The sequence below is a fragment of the Salmo trutta genome, unplaced genomic scaffold (assembly GCF_901001165.1).
Source record: "Salmo trutta unplaced genomic scaffold, fSalTru1.1, whole genome shotgun sequence".
Classification (NCBI taxonomy): Eukaryota; Metazoa; Chordata; class Actinopteri; order Salmoniformes; family Salmonidae; genus Salmo; species Salmo trutta.
In genome coordinates, this window is record NW_021822319.1 from 427,212 (window position 1) to 440,682 (window position 13,471).

The window sequence follows — 13,471 nt, forward strand, 5'->3', positions numbered from 1 at the left end:
AGTGTGTGAGGAAGGGAGGTGTGTGTGTGTGGGAGAGAGGGAGACAGAGTGTGTGAGGAAGGGAGGTGTGTGTATGTGGGAGAGAGGGAGACAGAGTGTGTGAGGAAGGGAGGTGTGTGTGTGTGGGAGAGCAGGAGACAGAGTGTGTGAGGAAGGGAGGTGTGTGTGTGGGAGAGCAGGAGACAGAGTGTGTGAGGAAGGGAGGTGTGTGTGTGTGGGAGAGAGGGAGACAGAGTGTGTGAGGAAGGGAGGTAGGTGTGTGTGTGTGTGGGAGAGAGGGAGACAGAGTGTGTGAGGAAGGGAGGTGTGTGTGTGTGGGAGAGAGGGAGACAGAGTGTGAGGAAGGGAGGTGTGTGTGTGTGGGAGAGAGGGAGACAGAGTGTGTGAGGAAGGGAGGTGTGTGTATGTGGGAGAGAGGGAGACAGAGTGTGTGAGGAAGGGAGGTGTGTGTATGTGGGAGAGCAGGAGACAGAGTGTGTGAGGAAGGGAGGTGTGTGTATGTGGGGAGAGAGGGAGACAGAGTGTGTGAGGAAGGGAGGTGTGTGTATGTGGGAGAGCAGGAGACAGAGTGTGTGAGGAAGGGAGGTGTGTGTGTGTGGGAGAGAGGGAGACAGAGTGTGTGAGGAAGGGAGGTGTGTGTATGTGGGAGAGCAGGAGACAGAGTGTGTGAGGAAGGGAGGTGTGTGTATGTGGGAGAGCAGGAGACAGAGTGTGTGAGGAAGGGAGGTGTGTGTATGTGGGAGAGAGGGAGACAGAGTGTGTGAGGAAGGGAGGTGTGTGTGTGTGGGAGAGAGGGAGACAGAGTGTGAGGAAGGGAGGTGTGTGTGTGTGGGAGAGAGGGAGACAGAGTGTGTGAGGAAGGGAGGTGTGTGTGTGTGTGTGGGAGAGAGGGAGACAGAGTGTGTGAGGAAGGGAGGTGTGTGTGTGGGAGAGCAGGAGACAGAGTGTGTGAGGAAGGGAGGTGTGTGTATGTGGGAGAGAGGGAGACAGAGTGTGTGAGGAAGGGAGGTGTGTGTGTGTGTGGGAGAGAGGGAGACAGAGTGTGTGAGGAAGGGAGGTGTGTGTGTGTGTGTGGGAGAGAGGGAGACAGAGTGTGTGAGGAAGGGAGGTGTGTGTGTGGGAGAGCAGGAGACAGAGTGTGTGAGGAAGGGAGGTGTGTGTATGTGGGAGAGAGGGAGACAGAGTGTGTGAGGAAGGGAGGTGTGTGTGTGTGTGTGGGAGAGAGGGAGACAGAGTGTGTGAGGAAGGGAGGTGTGTGTGTGTGGGAGAGAGGGAGACAGAGTGTGTGAGGAAGGGAGGTGTGTGTGTGTGGGAGAGCAGGAGACAGAGTGTGTGAGGAAGGGAGGTGTGTGTATGTGGGAGAGAGGGAGACAGAGTGTGAGGAAGGGAGGTGTGTGTGTGTGGGAGAGAGGGAGACAGAGTGTGTGAGGAAGGGAGGTGTGTGTGTGTGGGAGAGAGGGAGACAGAGTGTGTGAGGAAGGGAGGTGTGTGTATGTGGGAGAGAGGGAGACAGAGTGTGTGAGGAAGGGAGGTGTGTGTGTATGTGGGAGAGCAGGAGACAGAGTGTGAGGAAGGGAGGTGTGTGTGTGGGAGAGCAGGAGACAGAGTGTGTGAGGAAGGGAGGTGTGTGTATGTGGGAGAGCAGGAGACAGAGTGTGAGGAAGGGAGGTGTGTGTGTGGGGGAGAGAGGGAGATAGAGTGTGTGAGGAAGGGAGGTGTGTGTGTGTGTGGGAGAGCAGGAGACAGAGTGTGAGGAAGGGAGGTGTGTGTTTATGTGGGAGAGCAGGAGACAGAGTGTGTGAGGAAGGGAGGTGTGTGTATGTGGGAGAGAGGGAGACAGAGTGTGTGAGGAAGGGAGGTGTGTGTGTATGTGGGAGAGAGGGAGACAGTGTGTGAGGAAGGGAGGTGTGTGTGTGTGGGAGAGAGGGAGACAGTGTGTGAGGAAGGGAGGTGTGTGTTTATTGAAGAGTAAAGGTTTCATGCAGTTCCCTCCTTACTGCCACAATGACATACAGATCATTATGCAGGTAAGTGTATTCCTTCCTCCCATTCCTCCAATCAAATCACAGCAAATATGAGCAAAATCAACCATTATATTAAACGCTGTGTGAAGTTACATTCAATGTCTACTACTGTTGACCAGGGCTTCCCAACGGGGCTCCCAACGGGGCTCCCAACGGGGCTCCCAACGGGGCTCCCAACGGGGCGGGGCTCCCAACGGGGCGGGGCTCCCAACGGGGCGGGGCTCCCCAACGGGGCGGGGCTCCCAACGGGGGTCCGGTGAAAAGTAGTGCACTATATAGGAAACAGGTGTTATTGGGGCATTTATATGGCTGACAGGAGTACTCAGTGTGTTGACAGCAGTAACATGGCTGACAGGAGTACTCAGTGTGTTGACAGCAGTAACATAGCTGACAGGAGTACTCAGTGTGTTGACAGCAGTAACATGGCTGACAGGCTGACAGGAGTACTCAGTGTGTTGACAGCAGTAACATGGCTGACAGGAGTACTCAGTGTGTTGACAGCAGTAACATGGCTGACAGGAGTACTCAGTGTGTTGACAGCAGTAACATGGCTGACAGGAGTACTCAGTGTGTTGACAGCAGTAACATGGCTGACAGGAGTACTCAGTGTGTTGACAGCAGTAACATGGCTGACAGGAGTACTCAGTGTGTTGACAGCAGTAACATGGCTGACAGGCTGACAGGAGTACTCAGTGTGTTGACAGCAGTAACATGGCTGACAGGCTGACAGGAGTACTCAGTGTGTTGACAGCAGTAACATGGCTGACAGGCTGACAGGAGTACTCAGTGTGTTGACAGCAGTAACATGGCTGACAGGCTGACAGGAGTACTCAGTGTGTTGACAGCAGTAACATCCCCTGTCCCATAGCTAGTAGTGTTGTTACCATACCAAAATTTCACTAATGATACAGTATACTACTCGGTATGATGATACTTGGCCTGGTATCATATCGGTGGTGAAATGTTGGTTCCGTGACAACACTAATGATACAGTATACTACTCAGTATGATGATACTTGGCCTGGTATCATATCGGTGGTGAAATGTTGGTTCCGTGACAACACTAATGATACAGTATACTACTCGGTATGGTGATACTTGGCCTGGTATCATATCGGTGGTGAAATGTTGGTTCCGTGACAACACTAATGATACAGTATACTACTCGGTATGGTGATACTTGGCCTGGTATCATATCGGTGGTGAAATGTTGGTTCCGTGACAACACTAATGATACAGTATACTACTCGGTATGGTGATACTTGGCCTGGTATCATATCGGTGGTGAAATGTTGGTTCCGTGACAACACTAATGATACAGTATACTACTCGGTATGGTGATACTTGGCCTGGTATCATATCGGTAGTGAAATGTTGGTTCCGTGACAACACTAATGATACAGTATACTACTCGGTATGATGATACTTGGCCTGGTATCATATCGGTGGTGAAATGTTGGTTCCGTGACAACACTAATGATACAGTATACTACTCAGTATGATGATACTTGGCCTGGTATCATATCGGTGGTGAAATGTTGGTTCCGTGACAACACTAATGATACAGTATACTACTCGGTATGGTGATACTTGGCCTGGTATCATATCGGTGGTGAAATGTTGGTTCCGTGACAACACTAATGATACAGTATACTACTCGGTATGGTGATACTTGGCCTGGTATCATATCGGTGGTGAAATGTTGGTTCCGTGACAACACTACATGGGATATTAATGCAGTCACCATGGAGTCATATAAATAGACCACACTCGAGGACACTACCGTGGAGGACACTAGGGTGGAGGACACTTCAACATCGAACCTCCCTCACCACACACACACACACGAACAGCGTACAGACCTAACTCAGTTAACGCTTAATCAATATTGAGCTATGCATCTCCCTCAAACTAAAATACAATATTTATTTAGTTAACTTTTTCCAATATGCAGACAGTAATCTATATGGCCTGTTAATGGAAACACATTCAGCTTGGGAGATGGGACAGTGAGTGAATTAGGGAAAGGAGGAAAGTGGACTGAAGAGGGGTCCGTCCCAGGGGCCGCGCCCCGCCTGTCCGTCCCAGGGGCCGCCCTGTCCGTCCCAGACGCCACGCCCTCCCTGCCTGTCCGTCCCAGGCGCCACGCCCCCTCCGCCTGTCCGTCCCAGACGCCACGCCCCCCCCGCCTGTCCGTCCCAGACCCCAGCCCCCCCCGCCTGTCCGTCCCAGACGCCACGCCCCCCCCGCCTGTCCGTCCCAGACGCCACGCCCCCCCCGCCTGTCCGTCCCAGACGCCACGCCCCCCCCGCCTGTCCGTCCCAGACGCCACGCCCCCCCCCGCCTGTCCGTCCCAGACGCCACCCCCCCCCCCCCCCGCCTGTCCGTCCCAGACGCCACCCCCCCCCCCGCCTGTCCGTCCCAGACGCCACGCCCTGCCTGTCTGGATAGGCACTTTAGTCCAGCACACAGCACTGGGCCAGTATTTGGTATTTTACTAGGATCCCCATTAGCTGTTACTAAAGCAGCAGCTCCTCTTCCTGGGATCCACACAAAACATGAAACATGATACAGAACATCAACAGACAAGAACAGAACTACATACATATATCTCTTTAAAAAGGCACAAGTAGCCTACATATCAATACATACACACACTATCTAGGTCTAGTAGCCTACATATCAATACACACACTATCTAGGTCTAGTAGCCTACATATCAATACACACACTATCTAGGTCTAGTAGCCTACATATCAATACATACACACACTATCTAGGTCTAGTAGCCTACATATCAATACACACACTATCTAGGTCTAGTAGCCTACATATCAATACATACACACTATCTAGGTCTAGTAGCCTGCATATCAATACTCACACACACTATCTAGGTCTAGTAGCCTGCATATCAATACTCACACACACTATCTAGGTCTAGTAGCCTGCATATCAATACACACACACTATCTAGGTCTAGTAGCCTACATATCAATACATACACTATCTAGGTCTAGTAGCCTACATATCAATACATACACACACTATCTAGGTCTAGTAGCCTACATATCAATACATACACACACTATCTAGGTCTAGTAGCCTACATATCAATACATACACTATCTAGGTCTAGTAGCCTACATATCAATACATACACTATCTAGGTCTAGTAGCCTACATATCAATACATACACTATCTAGGTCTAGTAGCCTACATATCAATACACACACTATCTAGGTCTAGTAGCCTACATATCAATACATACACACACTATCTAGGTCTAGTAGCCTGCATATCAATACATACACACACTATCTAGGTCTAGTAGCCTGCATATCAATACATACACACACTATCTAGGTCTAGTAGCCTGCATATCAATACACACACACACTATCTAGGTCTAGTAGCCTACATATCAATACACACACACTATCTAGGTCTAGTAGCCTACATATCAATACATACACTATCTAGGTCTAGTAGCCTACATATCAATACACACACACTATCTAGGTCTAGTAGCCTACATATCAATACATACACACACTATCTAGGTCTAGTAGCCTACATATCAATACATACACTATCTAGGTCTAGTAGCCTACATATCAATACATACACTATCTAGGTCTAGTAGCCTACATATCAATACACACACTATCTAGGTCTAGTAGCCTGCATATCAATACATACACTATCTAGGTCTAGTAGCCTACATATCAATACATACACACACTATCTAGGTCTAGTAGCCTGCATATCAATACATACACACTATCTAGGTCTAGTAGCCTGCATATCAATACACACACACACTATCTAGGTCTAGTAGCCTGCATATCAATACACACACACTATCTAGGTCTAGTAGCCTACATATCAATACATACACACACTATCTAGGTCTAGTAGCCTGCATATCAATACACACACACTATCTAGGTCTAGTAGCCTACATATCAATACACACACACACTATCTAGGTCTAGTAGCCTACATATCAATACACACACTATCTAGGTCTAGTAGCCTGCATATCAATACACACACTATCTAGGTCTAGTAGCCTACATATCAATACACACACACACTATCTAGGTCTAGTAGCCTACATATCAATACACACACTATCTAGGTCTAGTAGCCTACATATCAATACACACACACACTATCTAGGTCTAGTAGCCTACATATCAATACACACACACACTATCTAGGTATAGTAGCCTACATATCAATACATACACACACTATCTAGGTCTAGAAGCCTGCATATCAATACACACACTATCTAGGTCTAGTAGCCTACATATCAATACATACATACACTATCTAGGTCTAGTAGCCTACATATCAATACACACACTATCTAGGTCTAGTAGCCTGCATATCAATACATACACTATCTAGGTCTAGTAGCCTACATATCAATACATACACACACACTATCTAGGTCTAGTAGCCTACATATCAATACACACACACACACACACACACACACACACACACACACACACACACACACACACTATCTAGGTCTAGTAGCCTACATATCAATACACACACACACACACACACACACACACACACTATCTAGGTCTAGTAGCCTACATATCAATACATACACACACTATCTAGGTCTAGTAGCCTGCATATCAATACACACACTATCTAGGTCTAGTAGCCTATATATCAATACACACACTATCTAGGTCTAGTAGCCTACATATCAATACATACACACACTATCTAGGTCTAGTAGCCTACATATCAATACATACACACACTATCTAGGTCTAGTAGCCTACATATCAATACATATACACACACACTATCTAGGTCTAGTAGCCTACATATCAATACACACACACACACACACACACACTATCTAGGTCTAGTAGCCTACATATCAATACATACATACATACATACATACATACATACATACATACATACATACATACATACATACATACATACATAATCTATGTCTATTAGCCTACATATCAATACACACTCACACACGCACACACAATCTAGGTCTAGTAGCCTACATATCAATACATACACACACTATCTAGGTCTAGTAGCCTACATATCAATACATACACACACACAATCTAGGTCTAGTAGCCTACATATCAATACATACACACACACTATCTAGGTCTAGTAGCCTGCATATCAATACACACACACACTATCTAGGTCTAGTAGCCTGCATATCAATACACACACTATCTAGGTCTAGTAGCCTGCATATCAATACACACACACACTATCTAGGTCTAGTAGCCTACATATCAATACATACACACACTATCTAGGTCTAGTAGCCTGCATATCAATACACACACTATCTAGGTCTAGTAGCCTACATATCAATACATACACTATCTAGGTCTAGTAGCCTACATATCAATACACACACACACACACACACTATCTAGGTCTAGTAACCTACATATCAATACACACACACACACACTATCTAGGTCAAATTGCCTACATATCAATACATACACACACTTTCTAGGTCAAATAGGGAAGGTGTTGCTTTCTGTTTTTTGAACCCATGTTTGCTGTTTATTTGCCCAGTAGGAGATGGAAGTTCCATGCAATAATGAATATATAATACTATACACTTTCTTGAATTTGGGAACTGTGAAAAGACCCCTGGTGTTGAATTTGGGGACTGTGAAAAGACCCCTGGTGGCATGTCTGGTGGGGTAAGTGTGTGTGTGTCAGAGCTGTGTGTAAATTGACTACGCAAACAATTTGGGATTTTCCAACAGTTTTTTTTATAAAAAGAAGAAGTGATGCAGTCAGTCTCTCCTCAACTCTTAACCAAGAGAGACTGGCATACATAGTATTTATATCAGCCCTCTGATTACAATGAAGAGCAAGACATGCAGCTCTGTTCTGGGCCAGCTGCAGTTTAACTAGGTATTTCCTTGCAGCACTGGACGGGACAATAATCAAGATGAAACTAGAGCCTCCAGAACATGCTTTGGAATGTGGTGTTAAAAAAGCAGAGCATCTATTACGGACAGACCTCCCCCCATCTGTACAACCACTGGATCTATATGTTTTGACCATGACAGTTTACAATCTAACGCCACGTAATTATTCCAAAAGACTTGTCCAGTAACCAAAAGGTCGCTGGTTCGAATCCTGAGCAGATCAGGTGAAGAATTCTGGCGATATGTCCTTGAGCAAGGCAGTTAAGCCTATGTGTTTCTGTTTGTGGCTCTGGATAAGAGCGTCTGCTAAATGACTAACATGGAAATGGAAAACACACGTCACACAAAACACATCTGAGTGAATTATTCCCCATTTTTCACTAAGCACCAAAAGGTCAGTGCCTTCTCATTGGCTACCAGCTCTTCTGCTACATCAGACAGGATAATACGGCGGATGCAAATTGCCTGTCTGAGATCTTCAAATCGACTTTAAAAAACGTATTCCTTTTTTCTTCTTTCCGCAGTCATACAAAAAAAACAAAAAAAAGGCAATGGCCCCCGATTGACAAATTCATTTGTATTTAGCAGAGCAGTCCCTTATGAAAAAGGGAATAGGCTTGTGTGTGTATTACTTATCCTTGTGGATTTACGGGACCAACCAGGATGGTAATATACAAAAACAAGGAAAATTATCCCTCGTGGGGACTTGGGAAATGTCCCCACGAGGACAAAAGGTTATTTTAAGCTTTGGGATTCGGTTTAGGGTCAGGAGTTATAGAAAATAGGAATTTGAATGGAAATACATTTTAGGTCCCCACAAGGATGGTAAAAACATGTGTTGTGTGTGTGTGAGTCTAGACAGCCAGTATTAATCCTAACGAGTACTATGCTCTCAGGTCAACACCTTTACCCACTCATTAAAACAATCGGGGATAAGAAAATAAACTACTCAAAGTCAGTGGGTCATCTTTGAGAAAGGAAAAAACTCATCTGGAGAGCGAGAGAGCGCGAGAGAGAGAGAGAGAGAGAGAGAGAGAGAGAGAGAGAGACTTGAAGTCATTTTCCAATCTGGTCTCTCATTCTCAGTTGCCCTTCCAAAACAAGTCCATTAACTCTGTCATTCTCCCCCGCCCATGACAACGGCCTCGTCTCATCCACAACTTTGTAATTACTGTCTCTCCTTTGTACCACCAGAGTAAAAAGCTTTATTTTCCCTTTTCATTCATATCCAAGAATGATAAATAATAACTATAGCCTTTCTCTCAAGGCCGCCTGCTGTTGTGGAGTCCTGACAGCCCTGTGTGCATCCAACATGGCACCATTACCCTTTAAGGGGCTCTGGGTCATCCAACATGGCACCATTACCCTTTAAGGGGCTCTGGGTCATCCAACATGGCACCATTACCCTTTAAGGGGAATACTATTCATTGGCTGCACATTTAAATCACAATATTGTTTTGAACATTAGTTTCAGGACTGATGCCCTACTGAGTATTTTACTCAGCGCATTATCAAATCAGCACTGATGCTGATTTCATCAAGTCCATTACAGTGGCTTGGAAATACAGAAATCACATTCCTAAAAGTAGGCAAATACACTGCATGGTCAGAAGTATGTGGTCTGGGGCTGTTCTTCCTGGTTCAGGCTCGGCCCCTTAGTTCCAGTGAAGAGACATCTTAACGCTACAGCATACAAAGACATTCTAGATGATTCTGTGCTTCCAACTTTGTGGCAACAGTTTGGGGATGGCCCTTTCCTGTTTCAGCATGAAATTGTTTGTCGAGATCGGTGTGGAAGAACTTGACTGGCCCGCACAGAGCCCGGACCTCAACCCCATCGAACACCTTAGGGATTAATTGGAACAACGACTGCGAGCCAGGCCTAAATCGCCCAACATCAGTGCCCGACCTTACTAAACATTTGTGTCTGAATGGAAACAAGTCCCTGCAGCAATGTTCCAACATCTAGTGGAAAGCCTTCCCAGAAGAGAGGAGGCTGTTATAGCAGGGAAGGGGGGACCAACTCCATATTAAAACCTTCCCAGAAGAGAGGAGGCTGTTATAGCAGGGAAGGGGGGACCAACTCCATATTAAAGCCTTCCCAGAAGAGAGGAGGCTGTTATAGCAGCGAAGGGGGGACCAACTCCATATTAAAACCTTCCCAGAAGAGAGGAGGCTGTTATAGCAGCGAAGGGGGGGACCAACTCCATATTAATGACTTCCCAGAAGAGCGGAGGCTGTTATAGCAGCGAAGGGGGGACCAACTCCATATTAAAACCTTCCCAGAAGAGTGGAGGCTGTTATAGCAGCGAAGGGGGACCAACTCCATATTAAAACCTTCCCAGAAGAGTGGAGGCTGTTAGTGCAGCGAAGGGGGGACCAACTCCATATTAAAACCTTCCCAGAAGAGAGGAGGCTGTTATAGCAGCGAAGGGGGGACCAACTCCATATTAAAACCTTCCCAGAAGAGTGGAGGCTGTTAGAGCAGCGAAGGGGGGGAACAACTCCATATTAAAACCTTCCCAGAAGAGAGGAGGCTGTTATAGCAGCGAAGGGGGGACCAACTCCATATTAATGACTTCCCAGAAGAGCGGAGGCTGTTATAGCAGCAAAGGGGGGGACCAACTCCATATTAAAACCTTCCCAGAAGAGAGGAGGCTGTTATAGCAGCGAAGGGGTGACCAACTCCATATTAAAACCTTCCCAGAAGAGAGGAGGCTGTTAGAGCAGCGAAGGGGGGACCAACTCCATATTAAAGCCTTCCCAGAAGAGAGGAGGCTGTTATAGCAGCGAAGGGGGGACCAACTCCATATTAAAACCTTCCCAGAAGAGAGGAGGCTGTTAGAGCAGCGAAGGGGGACCAACTCCATATTAAAGCCTTCCCAGAAGAGAGGAGGCTGTTATAGCAGCGAAGGGGGGACCAACTCCATATTAAAGCCTTCCCAGAAGAGAGGAGGCTGTTAGAGCAGCGAAGGGGGACCAACTCCATATTAAAGCCTTCCCAGAAGAGAGGAGGCTGTTATAGCAGCGAAGGGGGGACCAACTCCATATTAAAGCCTTCCCAGAAGAGAGGAGGCTGTTATAGCAGCGAAGGGGGACCAACTCCATATTAAAGCCTTCCCAGAAGAGAGGAGGCTGTTAGAGCAGCGAAGGGGGGACCAACTCCATATTAATGCCCATGGTTGTGGAGCGACATACTTTTGTCCATGCAGTGTAATTAGTAGGAAACACCGATGCCTCCAGACTGACTTTATGACACTAAGACTGAGAGAAGACCACCATATTAACTAGTTAACATTAAGCCTTGATACACATTTTGTTGACAAACTTTTCTAGCTAATGACAAAATTGCCATCTGCTTAAGTCAAGGTTAAACGACATGATAAATGGTCAAGTTCTTCCCAACTAAATATTTTCCAACTTTAGTAATGTCATCGTACAGAATGACTGGGCTCGTCACGACTTTTGGGCATCACTAGGGAGGGCAGCGGCTTGACAACGGCCATAACAAAATGGCGTGACGTCACAGTGACGGAAATGCAACGTGTGAATGAAGTGGCATTTGAGACGCACATCATTCATTGGTGGTTTTGACAGAGACTGTAGACGTGACCTTCACTTGACTTTTCTCAACTAGGAAGAAAACACCAAACGTCTTTCTTACTGCTATAAAAAAATAAATGTTTATGATTATTCTTTAATCCACTTCTTCTAATCGGTGTCCTTGTTATCCAAAACGATGTCCCCTCACAACAAAATGGTCTCTTCTTCACACCCGAACCCCTCTACCTCTACCCAGAATCTCTCCTTCACACCCGAACCCCTCTACCTCTACCCAGAATCTCTTCTACACACCCGAACCCCTCTACCTCTACCCAGAATCTCTCCTACACACCCGAACCCCTCTACCCAGAATCTCTCCTACACACCCGAACCCCTCTACCTCTACCAGAATCTCTCCTACACACCAACCCGAACCCCTCTACCCAGAATCTCTTCTACACACCCGAACCCCTCTACCTCTACCCAGAATCTCTTCTACACACCCGAACCCCTCTACCTCTACCCAGAATCTCTTCTACACACCCGAACCCCTCTACCTCTACCCAGAATCTCTCCTACACACCCGAACCCCTCTACCTCTACCCAGAATCTCTTCTACACACCCGAACCCCTCTACCTCTACCCAGAATCTCTCCTACACACCCGAACCCCTCTACCCAGAATCTCTTCTACACACCCGAACCCCTCTACCCAGAATCTCTCCTACACACCCGAACCCCTCTACCCAGAATCTCTTCTACACACCCGAACCCCTCTACCCAGAATCTCTCCTACACACCCGAACCCCTCTACCCAGAATCTCTCCTACACACCCGAACCCCTCTACCCAGAATCTCTTCTACACACCCGAACCCCTCTACCCAGAATCTCTCCTACACACCCGAACCCCTCTACCCAGAATCTCTTCTACCCCACCCGAACCCTCTACCCAGAATCTCTCCTACACACCCGAAACCCCTCTACACCAGAATCTCTTCTGACACACCCGAACCCCTCTACCCAGAAATCTCTTCTACACACCCGACCCCCTCTACCTCTACCCAGAATCTCTCCTACACACCCGAACCCCTCTACCTCTACCCAGAATCTCTTCTACACACCCGAACCCCTCTACCTCTACCCAGAATCTCTTCTACACACCCGAACCCCTCTACCCAGAATCTCTTCTACACACCCGAACCCCTCTACCCAGAATCTCTTCTACACACCCGAACCCCTCTACCTCTACCCAGAATCTCTCCTACACACCCGAAACCCCTCTACCTCTACCCAGAATCTCTTCTACACACCCGAACCCCTCTACCCAGAATCTCTCCTACACACCCGAACCCCTCTACCCAGAATCTCTTCTACACACCCGAACCCCTCTACCCAGAATCTCTTCTACACACCCGAACCCCTCTACCTCTACCCAGAATCTCTCCTACACACCCGAACCCCTCTACCTCTACCCAGAATCTCTTCTACACACCCGAACCCCTCTACCCAGAATCTCTTCTACACACCCGAACCCCTCTACCTCTACCCAGAATCTCTTCTACACACCCGAACCCCTCTACCCAGAATCTCTTCTACACACCCGAACCCCTCTACCTCTACCCAGAATCTCTCCTACACACCCGAACCCCTCTACCCAGAATCTCTCCTACACACCCGAACCCCTCTACCTCTACCCAGAATCTCTCCTACACACCCGAACCCCTCTACCTCTACCCAGAATCTCTTCTACACACCCGAACCCCTCTACCCAGAATCTCTTCTACACACCCGAACCCCTCTACCCAGAATCTCTTCTACACACCCGAACCCCTCTACCTCTACCCAGAATCTCTCCTACACACCCGAACCCCTCTACCTCTACCCAGAATCTCTCCTACACACCCGAACCCCTCTACCCAGAATCTCTCCTA

The 13,471-nt window shown here is 47.3% G+C and overlaps 1 protein-coding gene across 1 annotated transcript; it reads left to right on the forward strand.

Moving 5' to 3' along the window:
* The first annotated feature begins 2,021 nt into the window (after nucleotides 1-2,021).
* Nucleotides 2,022-12,541, forward strand: LOC115181716 (leucine-rich repeat extensin-like protein 5). Its single transcript, XM_029743543.1, has 4 exons — nucleotides 2,022-2,027; nucleotides 2,144-2,280; nucleotides 4,018-4,513; nucleotides 12,188-12,541. Exons 1-4 carry the CDS (start codon nucleotides 2,022-2,024, stop codon nucleotides 12,539-12,541), a joined length of 993 nt encoding a protein of 330 aa, XP_029599403.1.
* The last annotated feature ends 930 nt before the right edge of the window (nucleotides 12,542-13,471 follow it).